Source organism: Lygodium microphyllum, chromosome 23 (genome assembly GCF_053477565.2).
Source record: "Lygodium microphyllum isolate KBCC chromosome 23, Lygodium_microphyllum_v1.1.10, whole genome shotgun sequence".
In the NCBI taxonomy this organism is placed as follows: domain Eukaryota; kingdom Viridiplantae; phylum Streptophyta; class Polypodiopsida; order Schizaeales; family Lygodiaceae; genus Lygodium; species Lygodium microphyllum.
The window spans coordinates 21,066,257-21,082,865 of NC_141157.1; the positions used below are offsets into that span (position 1 = coordinate 21,066,257).

At 38.3% G+C, this 16,609-nt stretch overlaps 1 protein-coding gene across 1 annotated transcript; it reads left to right on the forward strand.

Moving 5' to 3' along the window:
- Window positions 1-13,305: 13,305 nt before the first annotated feature.
- LOC148015954 (nudix hydrolase 16, mitochondrial-like) lies at window positions 13,306-15,732 on the forward strand. The gene is made up of 6 exons (XM_087664558.1): window positions 13,306-13,729; window positions 14,031-14,188; window positions 14,279-14,381; window positions 14,488-14,571; window positions 14,938-15,084; window positions 15,205-15,732. Exons 2-6 carry the CDS (start codon window positions 14,046-14,048, stop codon window positions 15,385-15,387), a joined length of 660 nt encoding a protein of 219 aa, XP_087520684.1. The 5' UTR covers window positions 13,306-13,729; window positions 14,031-14,045; the 3' UTR covers window positions 15,388-15,732.
- Window positions 15,733-16,609: the final 877 nt, after the last annotated feature.

Genomic DNA, 16,609 nt, shown 5'->3' on the forward strand with positions numbered 1-16,609 from the left:
AAGCATTATCATATTTGTTATGTGGGGAAAGTACAAGCTACAATATAAAGTAAAATGAAAAGAAGATAGATGGTAGTAATTTTTTTCTAATCTTCTAACTAGAATCAACTACAACTTGCTCTCAAGGCTTTATTCTTGAAGTCCTTGGAGTTGATTTTGAAGGTCTTGGATAGTCATTCCCAAAGCTTGGGGTTTCCCTACCTCTAATCATGCATTCCTCAATCAAAAAGGCCATAAGACAGAGATACTTGCCACCTTCCTATCATACCACCAAGATGAATGAGTTATTTTCCTTATGTTGGCTAGGATTAAGCCTGGAAGCTCATTATTCTCACTTCATGGCACTATAGAAATATGCATTGGCCTATGGATATTATCAACAAGTGGCCAAATTTTGCCTTGGACTAAATCAACCCCTAAGGCTAAACTAACTTGTAATACACTCTTATACAAGCAAAAGCTTTGATCGAGCCTCATGGAGATCAATTTCTTGAAGATAGCTTTGGTCAGACCTAATGGAGATCAACTTCTTGAAGATAACTACTTCCTAGTAGACACCTAAGAAGACTTTGATGAGTAAAAGGACCAAGGGAAGAAGTATCATGAGTGTGGTAAGATAGGGCACATCCAAACGAGATGTCCCAATCGCTAAGAAAATTGCCAAAATGTTATGAGGGAAATAAAAACTTAGCAAGGATAAGGATTGCTACCTTATAAATTACAATAACTTGAAGGAGAAGAAGAACTTATTTTGTTATTAGAAAAGGATGAAGTACAATAATATATTTCTTGCTACAAGATTGATACAAGGCAAGACATCGATATAAGACTAGATCAAATACAATATAATACATGAAAAAAATAGAGACACATTGCTTGAACTAGAACTAGAGAGGATTTACCTCATAGGAGCCTCACAATTAGTATTGGCAAGACTGAAGGGCTTGTAGCCCAATACCCCTATTTATATTATAGTTGAGGAGGTTAAGAGGAAGCTTTTAGATGATGACATCGTTGATGATATAAGAAACACTGACATAAGCAATGACATAGCAATGCTAACATAAGTATTCTTCTAGAACCCTCTAAGAATCTCTAGAACCTTGTTAGATCACCTAGAACTTTCTTCTTGAATCTTTTAGAAGTTTCTAGATTTCTTGGTATCCATGATAGTGACTTTAGATAAGTTATATTCTCACTAGAGAAAATACCTCTTTTTTCTTCTCCTAAAACTAATCAAACACTTAGCTTTTTAAGAAGAACATAGTATACTATTGTGGTTGTTATGAGTAGCAAAACTATTGCTTACTTTGTTGCTTTGATTCAATAGATATAATTCATAAAAGCTTTGTTTGAAAAAGTTTGTCTTTCTTTGTCTTGGCATGTCTGTTTTATGATTGTGCTTATAAATTAATAAGAAAGATCTTGATGGATTGAGAGTGGGTGTGGCTATTCCCAAGCATATTGTGTTAAGCTCCACCACTAGGAATTGATTTCATCATGGGTACTTAGACTAGGCCCACAGATGAGAGGTCTCTCCCCATAAGGTGCGACTACCGACTCTCTAGTGAAACCTTCATAGGTCTAACTTGGGATCAGTGAGTTGTGAACCCAGATGCATTCTGAAAGGTTCCTATACTAGTTAGGAAATATGATGAAGGCCTAATATCGATAGTTCTGGTCCAAAGCAATTTGCTCAATAGGGTGACACTTGGTACTAGTAGTCTTAGTCTAGAGCGATATGCTTGATATTAGATGGATATCCAAAGTGGTTTTTGGCTCGATATGAGGCAATTTCATTTAGATCCATTTTTGTTCACTTGTTAGAAATAAATGACTATTTTCACTTGTTTTCGTATGCATGATCTAAATGTGTGAAACAAATTCATGCTAGAGAATGAATCAAGAAAGCTTATTTTGAATTTTCAAATTAAATGTGTTAGGAACTTGATTAGAAAACCAAAGATGTTTTGGGTGCATGCATAGGAACAAGGAGGGTGAATCTCCTAATAGGAGTTACCATATGGCTGAGTTGACTCGATTAGTTGAGTGGCTTCTCAATTATTAGGATTTAGAGACAAGAAATCACTTCATAGGGTCTAGATCTTAGGACACGAAATAGTGCCATTTTAGGAGGCCGATGTGAGATTATGCCTTATGGGAAAAGGGATCAATGTTCTGCTCTCCCTCGTTTCTCACTCTCATTGAACCAAGTGTGGTGATGGCCTACTTCAAGCTTTGAGTGATCACACAAGTGGCTTTCTTGACTCGATGCTAAAATGTTATTAACGACTGTAGTTGAGTAATTAGGAACCTCATGCCAATCCTTATGGATCAAGCCGAACACTCCCCCATGAGATAGACCGAGAAGCAACCTAACCATCTAAGCCCATGTACTCCATAGGATCTGGGTGGTGATGCTTAGGACAAGTGACTGGATGACTATCCAATATTACTCCTTGGGTTTTCTAGAGGCAAGTCTGCCTCAAAGATCTAGGAAGTAGGATGGAGAAATTTTGGAGTCCAATCTAAGTAGTGCTTGAAAGACATGGTCCCTAGCAGATCGACTATCAAAACACAACTAGCAGTTGGTACAAGTGGTATCTTCCTTCTTGAAGTTTCTTCTTTGCCTTGCTTTTACTGGTGTGATTTATTGGTGTCAGAGTGAATGGGTTGTAAAGAATAAATGTGCGAGTGACTCAAGGTGATAGTTCTAACTATTTGGAGTCAAGTCCTTGATGTGCCCTAAGAATATGTGAGGGAGGTTTAGGAGAGGGGTTCGAGGGTTAGGGACAGAGCTAGCTTTGATGACAAAGGCCACTAGTGTCACTAAATTGATTGCTTATTACACATTCTCTATTTAGTAAATTTATATCAATAAACTAATAACTCACTTTTATTTAAGTGTTGATGATGATCTAGCATGGCCATGAGACCATTTAAAGACCAGTATTCCTAGTGCATCACTTAATGGGGTGATCAAAGTACTGTGACAGGGATATTTGGTACAGGTAGTATAAGTTATGAAGGGGAAAGGAAGTGTCTGCCAAGTGTAAGAGTGTACACAAGAACCAAGGAGTTACGCATAAATGAAGATGGATTGAGTTCTAAGAAGAGGAAGTGCATTAGCATTGTGTATATGTATTTATGTGTGAATCTGGGGATGCTTGGGAATGTTTACTTGTGTGTAATGAGCATTGCATTCATTTGGGGTCATCCTCTCCCTTATAAGTCAAGGTTTAAGGTATTTTCTTTCATTAAGAAAGACGAGAGAGGTAATTCTCTCACTAAGAAAGACGTGAGATGTGATCCTCTAGAAGTGATGAGAGAAGTTTTTTTCCCTTTCTAAGATCTAAAATGACACAAGCTTTTGTGTGGAAGTCAATCTTAAGGTTGAGGCCCAATGCAATCTAATGAACTCTCCTTATCTATGGCTCAAGGTGGTTGCATGGACCATAAGTTAAGAATAGAGTTTAAAAATCTACTTTTCTTAAAAAAGACACGGTGAATCCATTTTTAAAATATCTTGCGATAGAAAGCCAAACTCTGAAAATGACTTGCAAGGTTTATCGGAAACGGCAAGATCTACAATTTTTGTGTTGGACGTTTTTCCATCCGAGCAATGCACAGAGAGATATTTCAAAATTTGTGCTGCATAGTAGGTCTTGGAACAACCACATCTTGCATGAAGATCAGCCTTTCCAATCTTGGCACTCAAGTCTCTCTCCAAGAAGAGAAGCTCTTGGAGCCTATAAAAGGGGAGGCTCTCCTTGGGTGTGGAGGAGGTGAAGGAAGCATCACTTTGCGCGCATGCAAGAGGAGGAGAGAAGGCGGCTCAAGTCTCCAAAGTGCTGCAGAAGCTCTACTGAAATCAAGTTCCAAGAGGAGACCCCTACACATATTGTGTAGTAGGAGAGAAGGTGCAATTGCTACGGAGGCTTTGCTAAAATCAAGTTCCAAGAGGAGATCCCTACACATATTGTGTAGGAGAGAAGGTGCAAGTGCTGCGGAAGCTTTGCTGAAATCAAGCTCTAAGAGGAGATCCCTACACATTTTGTGTAGAAGAGAAGGAGAGACTCAAGAAGGTTCAAAAGCTGCCAACTTCCAAGTTGTGCAAGTGTTAGCCAGTTGTATACCGTGCAAGGAACCGTGATCTTGTTCCCAAGATCTACAAGTTAAGAACTGGTTTATGTGTAACAGAGGAGCTTGCTCCTTGTCAATAATATAACTCCACAAGGGTGGGGACTAGCCCATCTTCCAATCCCTAGTGTGTTGTATCTCTCTCTCTCTCTCTCTCTCTCTCTCTCTCTCTCTCTCTCTCTCTCTCTCTCTCTCTCTCTCTCTCTCTCTCTCTCTCTCTCTCTCTCTACATCTTTATTTTCTCTCATTTGTTCTCTCTCTTCACCAGCATAATATTCACCATGTATCTTTTAAGTATATGAGAAGATCAAGCATGTATCTCGGATCTTATAACAACTAGATTTTGCTAACTTGAGAGCCCCTAGGTACATTATTCTTTGATTTTTCTTTGTCTCCTTTTTAAAAATAAATAAATAAGTATATTGCCATAGAATTAAACATTTTAGCCTTACATTAATTGAAATGGATGTGGAAGAGAATATAAGGTTGAGTAAAGATAGTAAACTTAGCTCTTAAGATTGGTTTGTCCACTCAAGTATGGACAATATATATTGACGTCAAGGTAATTGAAGTACAAACTTTGTGTGTTTGATGAAAGTATTGTTGAAGAAGAATTAAGCAATATAGAATATATGAGTTGTTGATGACACAAGTCATAGCTCCTTTTTGAGGAAGTTACTTGCTCTTGAGGTAGAAGCCTAGGTGTGTCTTACTTGAAGAAGCTAGAGAATCAACAATCTTTGTGTGTTTGATGAAAGTATTGTTGAAGAAGAATTAAGCGATAGAGAATATATGAGTTGTTGATAACACAAGTTGAAGCTCCTTTTTGAGGAAGTTGCTTGCTCTTAAGGTAGAAGCCTAGGTGTGTCTTGCTTGAAGAAGCTTGGGAATCAACAATCGATGGTTGTTGCATTTCTTTTGGAATTGTTGAGGTTACAAAATAGTCTTATACCCTCCTGATATTTTTGCATCTTGAGGTTTTTAAGAGATTTCTCTTTTACTGATCTTTTCTCCAAGCTTGATCTCCCACCAATATGATATATTGTAGTAGTTACAAGAAGGAGCCAAAGATTAGCCTGCCTAAAAGTTTGATGAAACAATATCAATATTTAGAGATTTCTGCAATAGGTACAATTGCTCATCTACATGCAACATGAGCATTATTCTAATGATGCTTCTCAAGTAGGGCTTATTACCACACTCCTCTTAGATACAACCCTCTCTTGGTTCACACCCTTACTTGAGAAGGAATCTCCTCTACCTTATGATTTCAAAGCTTTTATTCAAGAATTCTTAGCTACCTTTGGAGACACTAATAGAGCTAGAGTTGCCGATTCCAAAATAAGAAGTCTAAGTCAAGAATCTAGATTGACGTCAGTTTATGCATCTGAATTTCAACAACTCACTTGTGATTTGGCTTGGCATGAGGATTGTTTTATTAGCTAATTTCATTGGGGACCAAATGATGATGTGACATATATTTTATTGAAAATACTAAAGGTTTACACATTAAGTGACTTCATTTCTCAAGCAATAAACTATGATAATTGACTATTTCAAAGACGTCAAGAAAAGCACCATGAGGTCTCATTAAGTCTAAATGCCATAGCAACAATGACCTTCCTAGGAAGACAAGAAACCAATATGAAGCCTATGCAAATTGATTTGGCCTAATTCAAGCCATTGTCAACTCAAGAAAAGCAATTACAATGCTCTCAAGGATTATGCTTGTATTGCGGAGGACTTGGACATATTGCTCAACATTGTTCTAACATGAGGTTTCAAGTACAAAGCTCTACTATGCCCTCATTTCCAAGGAACATGAATACCTAGCCACCACTTTTGGGGCCATGTGGCTAGATGAAAATTAGTAACTCTTAGAAGGACTCTCCCTATCTACTAAGGCTACTTCACGTTTGAGGGGGTAATGTCATGGAGACCAAGGAACCTAGTATCTTCTAGAAACTCAAGAAAGTTCTAGGAGATTCTAAGAAAATCTAGAAGGGTCTTTCAAAGGTTCTAGAATAGCAAGTGACATTATCAATTATGTCAAATAGGAGATCCGTTTTAGAACACAAGAGAAAAAAGCATGTCAACATTATTTACTTCTTGGAGAAGTGAAAAAAAAAGAAAAAGAAGCTTCTAATTCATTTGGAAACAAACAAGAGGTCTAGTGTCACCCAATCTCATAATAGTTGTGTAGTAGGTGGTAGTAAGATTGGTCATCTAGCATATGTTGCTTTGGTCTTCTTCCAACTTTATCAGGTGAGAAAGCATTAACGAAATTTTGTTCACAAAAGAGTTCTCTATGTAGATCTTGAACATAGTGGGGTTTGGGAGGGTTTGGTGCTACTTAGTTTTGATTTGAAGAGGTTAAGGAGTGGTTACCTTGCCATGTGTCTCCTTGGTCTCCAACATGTCAACTATAGAGGGCTCTTCCTTTTCTCCTCACAATGGGGTAAAAGACATGAGAATGTGAAATGGATGCTTATAAAAAGGGATTCTTACTAAAACATTAAGTATGCCTAGACTTATGATAAATTCATTGATAGATTTCTTCAAACACACTAATAAATTGTACTTGTGCTTAAGCATTTTCTAAATAAGAAAATAAAAGGTGGATCACCACCTAGTCTTTTGATGTCGTAGGGTCCTAACATGAAGCAATTGATCCACATGTATATAGCATTCCTTTACCTTTGAATCTACCTTCTTGTCAATTTAGAGGACACAAATTCCTTTATTTATGGGGACATGGTTTTTCTCTTATGTACTTGATTGACAATTCCAACACCCTTACATACAAGCCTTTTCAAGGATAAGATGGTGTAAGCATGGGATTCTTAACCACAATAAACACCCCAATGCTAATGCAAGAGCACTTAGTAGGAACAATAAAATTTTAGCCTACAAGCTTCCTAAATGTTTTGCTACTAGCTAGGAACCAAGGAAACCTTAGAATGTGGTATCTTAAGAGTAGCCCAAAGATAATGAAAGTCATGTAACATAAATAACATCTAAGTGAGGAAAGATATAACCCTATCCAAAGTTGTATAAACTCATTGCATGACATAATTAAGGGATGCCATCTTGTGAGTTTTTTGTATTGTGCTTCTCAATAAAAAATTTCTTATTACTATTCCATCTCTCTACCTTCTCATTGGAACCATGGCTATGAGATGAGCTTGAATAATCATGATTACTTTTGGTATCATATCCTTGCCTTTGACACTATATTCTCCACATACACGCACATGCACACACACACACACGCACACGCACACGCACATGCACATGCACACGCACACACACACGCGCGTGCGGGCACACACACACGCACACGCACATGCACAAGCACAAGCACACACACCCACACACGCATGCACGCACACAAAGAAGAGAATATGAATCTCATCCCATTCACTACATTTGTCCACCAGTTATGTGCACTATTAACCATGAGTAAACTTTTCTAACCAAAAGCATGGACAACCAATGATAGTGCTAGTGCTTTATGCCACCAATTTTGTAATGAATTTGTGATGGTAACAATACTAGTACAATAATTACAATGAAAGGGTGATACCTTTTAATGTCTATCTCATAATTGACATGGGTTGGTATGAAACACAAAGTAAAGGAGTCAATTGAACGATGGTATACAAATAGCAACACATGGTTCAAAAGCTTAGGAGCTCCCTTTTGGGCCCAAACATTAGCCTGGTATTGGTAACCTCCATCCATAAGGCAATAATAGCAATTTACATCAAGATCTCAATGATACACAAATGAAGTTTCAATCTACAAGATGTATACATTTCCTTTATTCTCACACTTTATTTATTTCAAAGTAGTAATCAATCCCACTAAAGTCTTTAACATCTACATAACATTGTTAAGTTTTCATATCACAACTAAAAATAATGATCATTTACACCTAATGTTACCTTTTTTGGTCCCACTCCTACCATCTTATGTGCCTTCATGATTCAAATAATCCCAAATACAATTTCTAGAAGTCACATTTATTCCTTTCCAATTTTGAACTTAGATATTGGAATTAATGCATTCCACAAGTTGTTTATCTCAAATGTAACCTTTGATATCTAGATATGGAAATTGGTACCTCAATCATCGAATGACCATGTTGAACTATGTTGTCATAGGTTCATTTTCTAGGTTAAATAGCTAGTTATTGTCTTGCTAAATAGTCAAAGGGTCGAGAAGGAGCATAACCACAGTGAAATAGAATTTATGTATGGTCCAACACAAACAAAACTGCTCACTTATTAAATTTGATGTCAAAAATTGCACTCAAAAGGTTGTTTAAGGTCATTCATTTGCATATGCAAGCAAAAGAAAAAATATGCATACAAAAGTGCCGTTAGCTTTATAATAATAGAAGTTTATTCTCTCAAAATATTGACTGACTCCCCAAATCATTTGATGCTTATATTGTGGTTTGTTTGATTTCTTAAGAGTTTGTAGTTTAAGCATTTTCAAGTCTTGGCATGAAATTAGGCTAAATATTGTGGGTGAAAGAGACCATAGCTATCCCATAAAATACTCATAAATGTCCTTGGTCTATTGAAAAAAGAAAGATTCATTGTATCATAGTCTCAAATTACAAAGTCAAATGCATATTAATTTTGTGAAGCTGAGTACGGATGGAAGGTCTCATGAAAGAATTTTTAAATTAGAACAAAATTTTATAAGTTGGATTAAGTATTTGTTTGCTCCATGAGATTATGCATGTAATATAATATATCAAATGGACATAGTTTTAGTCTAAGTTAAGTGTCCTAATCAACATTTCGTCTTCTTTTTAGCTTCATGAATATAATAAGATGCTAGGTTATTTGAGTTTGGTACCATATTTATTGTTAATGAAAAGCCTTACATATCTCACTCCCTTTTATGTGAATGGTTTAATTTTCAAATCATATAGGATCTTTTTTTGCATACTAGGCTTGTTCCTCTCTTGGGGGCATGTAAGGTCAAATTACTTCAATTCCGCCTATTAAAGCTCACTTAAAATCCCCAATATCTCTCCTATAATGATGTTCTCTTTAGAAGATCTAAAGGTCCTTCCACACTTTTTACTTTACATGTATTCCTACCTTTTCACTTTTGATTAGATAGTAACTATGACTTGAACTAGAAAAACCCAAAAAATGAATGGGTGTTAGCTAGCAAATACAAGCCTCTCTTAAAACTAATGTTGAACATGATCATGGTAACATTGAAAATCGAGGTTTCAAAAATCAACACATCAAATACAATGCAAAATATAATAATGATCGCTTTAGATCACAACCATAGAGGGCTCATTGGGTTTGAATGATCCAATGCATCACCATCCAAGTATCAAGTTTCTAGAATGGATTGTTAGAAGTTTTAGTGGGTGGTCCAAGGGAATGAATCAGAATGTTTGAGACTTGTGGAGATTTGGCATGGGTGACAGTGACTTTAGAAAAAAAGGAGAATATGTATTTAGGTAAGGGGCCTCCAATTTCTCTAAAGTGCATGTTTGTGTGTGCATGCACATGTGTATGTACATCTCTGTAGGTATGTGTGTGTATCTATGGGTATGTACATTTTTGTAGGTATGTATGCGTATCAATGTGGTGCACCATTAAGTGAAACATAGATTCATGCATGTTCTTGCTCACTTAATTGTCTTGTCACTTTCTCATATTGCAACTAAGCCATAATGATATGGAGCCATGGTGGGCATGTTGCCTACCACATAGAGTATGCCTAACTTGAAACTCTCAAGAATAAAAGGTGGCTCACTTCATAAAGCTCCAACTTATGTGGGGTGAGGCTAAATGTTCAATCCCCCAAATCTATATGACTACTTTTTGAATAGTCAAAATCCTATTACCATTATCAAGCTAGACACTCAATTTTATTATGGGTAGCAAGTATTGTCCATCCATGCAAAGCTCATGCTTGATCTGGTGGTGCCAAATTTGGGGCCAATATCTATCTGACAAGTGTCTTTGAGAACTCCCTTTTTTCCTTGTTTTTCCTTTTTAAATTGCTACTATCTTGTTTGCAACAACTTCAAATGATGTGTTATTGGTCACGTTGTAGATGTTGTGGGCCTTTAAGAACCAAGCTTGTTAATAGATGCATGATAGCTCATCAACATTTTTAAGACCCAGAGATGAGTGCAATGTTTGTTATTCAAACAAACTGACACCTCTTTCTTGATAGTCATTTGCAAATACATAATTCTTCGTACTTTCTTTCTACGTATGTAACAAACTTATTAGGTCTATTTTTCTAAAAAGATGTCAAAAGAGACAAAATAATCCAACAAACATGTTAATAGGATGGGGTCCATGTGCTCGTCAAATGAAAATGATAAACGAAAAGAGAGACATGATTATCCAACAAACACGTAGTATGATGGGGTCCATGTGCATGTTAATGAATGTGATAAAACCGAAATGGGAAATGTTCCAACTACATGTTCATTGCATTCTATGTGTCTCATGTCTACTATTGTTCATCAAATATAATTCCATATGATCTCCATTAATGCTAATACGACATTGTCTACCCCATAGGGCTCTTATCATTCCATAGAAACCATACTAGTAGCATCATATTGATCTCACAAAGCTATACACATGAGATAATATTAGTTCGGGCATATGGGACACAATTATGGGTATCACATGCCATTATCTTGCATTGGTCTCATAAAATTATACATATGAGATCAAGTGTATGGGATGAAGGTGATCATGAAAGAGGTAGGATAGGATAAGAAAATAAGAGAAGTTGATGCAATTATTTGCTAATGTAATGACTTGACGCACAACCATAATACCACCATTAAGCTTTATCTACAAAAGAAACTATTACATAATGAAGTCATCTAGTTTTAATAAAACTATTTGAAGAAGAACCCATGCAATCTAAAGAATTTCTCATACATGACTTTATTAGTCAAACTTCAATAGTTCAACCCTTAATAACAACACAAGTAATGAACTCATGAACACATCAAATGCTTGAGAGAAAAAGATGACATTCTTAATGCCTCTATTCTTGCTAGAGGAGGAACCCTTCTACTTTGGTTCCAAACGATTGTAGATACAACCTCACGTAAGATAAGTTTATGCTCTTGAAACATCATTCTATTAAACAAAACAAAATACTACGAGATATCATAAAGGTCAAGGTGTGAAATAAAGGCACACCCTAATGAGAGCATTATTAAATAAAGCACTATGGTGTTATACGACTCCATGTGTAGACAACAACAAATATTATTGGCTATTTTAGGTAGATTGTACTAAAAAGACAAGGGGATGTAATCATAAGGACCTACCAAAATAACAATGGGAATGGCTTATTGAAGGTGAAGGGATGATGATTGACCCATAGATAAACAATGGATGTTGAGAGATATCAATGCAATGTGACTTGCTATCATAGGTACTACGAGTTTGTATGTTTTAACACCTTGGTGATCCAAGATGGTGTTTGCTCACCATTCATGTTTGCTCAAGTCAAATTTGATCCTTGCACATTTGCATACTTATCAATTTTTAACTTTGCCAATGAGGTCTATTGTGTTCAACACCTTTTAGTGGAATCAAACTCCACAGGGCTTGCTAAAGGATAGGCATTGTTATCATCAAAGTGGACTATACATTCAACTAACAATGCTCAAACTTGAAGTATTTAGAGGTGACTACATGGTGCTCACCTAAAGTAGCCACTTGTAGTTGCTACTTACAATGACATTAGAGGATGCAACATTCAAAAGTAAAAGCTTCAAAAAGTATGGAGGATGTGTGGGCCCCTCTTTCTCAACAACTATTTTCATCAATAGATGCTAGTTAAGGGTTTAATAGTAGATCCATATAATATTAGCAAACAACATGGTCAAGTGAATAGTTGACAAATGTTTCAAAGGTACTCTCCAAATCAGAATTAGATGGAAGCTAAGGAAAAATACACATCCTAGAAAAGGAACCCTACTAACTTAGTCATCGTTAGGTAAAGAAACAAGCTTGTATGATAAAAAGGTTACTTGTTCCTCAAGTTATCGAAGATCTCAAAAAAAAAAAAAACATAGGGTATTGCCACATGAATGAGTTGCTAAACTTGTTAAATTTAGCTTTGCATGGCACTTTCTTTCACCATTGTATCTTTTATAGATTCAAGCTTACTTCACTTACTAGCCTTTGAGAGAGTCTAGCAAGTTCCCGTGTCATTCTATTCTAAGGCACGAATGAGTGCTCAAAAGAATTGGACACAATGGGACAAATGGAGTTTTATAGTGTGATTTGATGCCGATACCAAGATGCTTTTATATATTGAGAACTATTAGAACTATACAAGGAAGCACAAGGAACACCTTACACACACACACACACACATGTAGAGGGGGGGAGAAGAGAGTGTGTGCACACGCATGTGCATGAGGCTCACTATCTTAGAGAGAGAGAGAGAGAGAGAGAGAGAGAGAGAGAGAGAGAGAGAGAGAGAGAGAGAGAGAGAGAGAGAGAGAGAGAGAGAGAGAGAGAGAGTGTGTGTGTGTGTGTGTGCATGTGCGTGTGTATGTACATGCATGAGGCTCACTGTGGGAGCATTGTCTATTGGAGAGGGGAGGGGGGAGGGAGAGTGTGCGTGTGTATGTGCATGTGCACATGAATGACGCTCACTATATTGGGGGGGGGGGGGGGGAGATAGAGTGTGTCTCGATGTGTGAGCGAACGCGCATGCGTGTTACTAGAGGCATACATTTTCGATTATCGTTTCATGTAAATAAAATAGAATGAAGGATATTAAATTGACCCCACGTTCAATTGTATTTGAACAAAGGACGCAAACAATTACCAAAGCATATCCTCACAGGCAACATGAAAAATGAGTACGTGACCTAGTTGACTTAAGATAAGATGGAGCAATTCAATTGGTCTAGGCGAGAGCGCACATCAGGTGTTACGAGGGAAGCAATAAGGTATTCATTACTTTACTTGGGCAAAGGAAAACGTTAAGGTATTCATTGGTAACGTCTAAGGTGAGCCCGTGATATTGCCTCAAAAGGCGAATGGATGCTTTGGCCGGGGGGGGCAGGGAATAAATCCGATGGTAAAAAGGAAGGAAGAAAAGCGAGAGGCCTGCGTTAAATTTAGATTTGTTACCGCAGAAGCAGCAGCAGGAGGGAGAGTGCAGAGAGAGAGAGAGAGAGAGAGAGAGAGAGAGAGAGAGCGCGAGAGGGGCTAGGGTTCGCTTCCTCCGCCCGTGCATATACTTCCTGCACGTGCACAGAGGGGGCCTCCCGTCACAGCTATCGCCATAGCCGTTGTCACGCGGCTGGCGCCGTAGCCGTCAGCTCCTAGCCATGGTCAAAATGCTCCAGTAATGCCGTCCCTGCCGCGACTTCTTCTCCTGGCCTAGGGTTCCTCGAAGAAGGGAGCCTATCGTCGCTATCGAAGCTGCATTCCCTGCCGATCTTCCCCCTTGCAGGCTGTCGCCATCGCGTCAGAACTCTGTCGATGGATCTTATGCGCATTTAGTACCACCGGACTCTGGCCGCGGTTCTCTTTATTCTATAACGGTAAAATTTACCTCTCACATTGCCATCGCATGTCGGCCTTCCCGCTTTCATTAGATCAGGTTTAGATTTCTGCTTACAAATTCGTTTTAATGTTTTGATGTGTTGATCGATTGTCGATTTTCAAGGCGGGCTTTTGCTTTTCCCCCTTTTTTTAAACCTAAACAAGTCTTGCGTTTCCATCGATTATGATCGCTTTTTTGGCCGATCTGTACTTGAAACGAACAGTGGATGACTCCATTTCCACTGAAAGCTTGAATGCAGTATTCTATTTAAGCTCATCGGTGTGCCTTTCGTTTTTCAGCAACTCAATCGGCACATGTCTCTAGCCATGGAAGAGAGCAGCGAGGCGCGCTGTGACATTCCCCAAGTTGGCTCCGCTAATGGCGTGATGAATTCTCTGGTTGCAAGGACTGGCCGTCATCAGCAACGATATGAACGTGGATATCGCTTGGTTGCAGGGTGAGCTATTTCGTGAAACAGTACTTTCATCAATGTAGGGTATCTAGAATGTGTAGGCTTCCCACTTATTTGCTGTTTGCTTTGGAACAGTTGTGTACCTTTCCGATACAGGTCATACGGTAGCAACATAGAGCAAACAATTGAGGTGCTTATGGTTACTACGCAGGGTGGGCCAGGCTTGCTTTTCCCCAAGGTTTTCCTTATGCCATTCTTGTTATGAATGCATCTTCATGCAATCTGATGCCCACGTGCAAATTCCTGTATTACTAATTGAAGTTATGCTTGTTTCTATTGTACAGGGAGGCTGGGAGACTGATGAAACTGTTGAAGAAGCCGCATGTAGAGAAGCTTATGAGGAAGCAGGTGTTCGTGGCCAGCTGAAGGTGAGAACAAACTGCTTGAATTTCTTTGTGCAGCAGCCCTTGGGATGTAGGGTTGTCAATCAGATGTCTAGAGGTTTTTCATATACTATGTCTTCATGCATTCTTGTTGGCTGTATCATCAACTTTGTGTTCCTGGGAAAGTTCTAACAAATAATGCGCATTGAATGCATCCGTAATCTATGAGCAGTGTATAGCATGTTTTGGAGTTTTAGCAGCAAAAGTTCAACAGTCTTATTTTTTCGAAGTTAACAGTCAACTTATGGTATACTTCTTTGGTTAACAGTAGTCAACCTACGTGGAAGCATGTTGAATTCCTTTGAAATGCTTGCAGAATACTGAACAGTTTTTCGTTGGTGTTTGTTTTAGGACTGCCTAGGAACATGGGATTTTAAGAGCAAACGTCAGCAAGGAGGCTGTAGCCCTGAAGGTCAGTGCCGGGCCCATATGTTTGCACTAGCTGTAACAGAGGAGCTGGATGAGTGGCCTGAACAGCATGCTCGACAGCGAAGATGGGTATGCAGTGTGCTCTGGCTTTGAGGCATTTTCAGGCTGGAGATCCTAAAATCAATCTTTGTTTGTGCTCTCAGTTATGATGGCCCACTAATTTGGTTACTTTGAAATGAATGAATCCAGTTTACTGCTGCGGAGGCTCTCGAGAATTGTCGGTATGAATGGATGCAGAAAGTCCTGGATAAGTGCATCCTGTATCTGAGTGGCCCAGCGTCCACAGATCTGGTTTTCAAGAACCCTGCTGATACTTCAAGTCCAGATTCCAGTACCCATGCTTTATTTCCGGCTCAAGGACAGTCTTGTTGACCCACTTGAAGCTTAAGTTATGTGGCACTACACCAGTCATGAAACCCATCCTCCAACCCCCCATTGGTTCTTATCAACCACGGATGTAGACAATTGTTACCTAAAGGTACAAAATTTAGACTAGGGCGGGCGGATGAAATGCTGCCCTACAAGGTTACACGTGGTAGTGCAACAGGTGCCAAATTTTTTAGTGTGAATATCACTGTCAATGCAGTGTCCCTTGGGAGGGCATAATTTCTCTTCAAATCAAACCAATAGAGTCATCATTGTAGTTGATTTTTTGTGCCCCAGAATAGTCCATTTGTGTAATTACAATTCTGATCAAAAGACTGATTTCTGCAACAATCATATTTGCAGTCTCTCAGATGGCCCTTAAATATCTGGTATTCAACACGAGTTGCACCTTGTTTTACTGCTCGGTTAGTTTCCTATGCAAGGCTTTATTTGCTAAGCACTGGGAGAATGTTTGTTGGGGTACACTGGGGTCTGCCACGTTATGATTCCTGGTTATGTTTACCACCCGATGTGATGATTGTGTGATGACTTCTCACTTAGCTTTATTCTTATAATGCTAGGTGCATGTGTTCTGGATGTGTAGAAGCTTGGAAGCGATTTTCAGCTTATCTGTTCAGGTGGTTTTGAGCATGGCAGTGGCTGATTGTTGGGGGTTCTTTGAGTCTGGAGTCCTTTTCACGAAGTCTTTCTGTTCAGATTCCTTTCGTATTTTTTCTCCTGCTTGTATCCTTTTTTCCAATCTTACTAAAGAGGTTTTTTAGGTTTTTAAAAGTCGGCAATTTTTGTCATGCTGTCTTTCTATTCAGATTCCTCTTATGTTTTTCTGCTCCGCTTTTCCTGTTTCAAGTCATATCCAGTCTTAGAGATTATTGCTCGGATGCTTTCATCAACTGTAGCTTACACTCCCTATAGATAATTTCTACTTGTATTTTTCCTTGCTTTGCTATCCTTTTTAAGTCATATACACACCATGGAATGAAGTCTTGCTTAGACTTTATTTCTTTGATGCCATTCACTACATAACATATTGGTGGTGCCTTATGATGTGCTTGGCCTGGCTGTGTATCCCCCAGAGATAAGTAGGATAAGTTGTATATGAATTGATTCATTGAGACTGATTTTGTTGTGTGAAGTGCCTTGATGTATGTTGGAGGATGTGATCTAGCTGCCTCATTGTTTTGTTTCAAAGGTGAATTGTTTGTGGCCT

Bases quoted from the DNA above. Each gene is read 5' to 3' on its own strand.
- LOC148015954 (XM_087664558.1), top strand. From the start codon at position 14,046: ATGTCTCTAGCCATGGAAGAGAGCAGCGAGGCGCGCTGTGACATTCCC. The intron at 14,189-14,278 runs GTGAGCTATTTC...GCTTTGGAACAG, and splicing joins GGATATCGCTTGGTTGCAGG to TTGTGTACCTTTCCGATACA. The intron at 14,382-14,487 runs GTTTTCCTTATG...TCTATTGTACAG, and splicing joins CAGGCTTGCTTTTCCCCAAG to GGAGGCTGGGAGACTGATGA.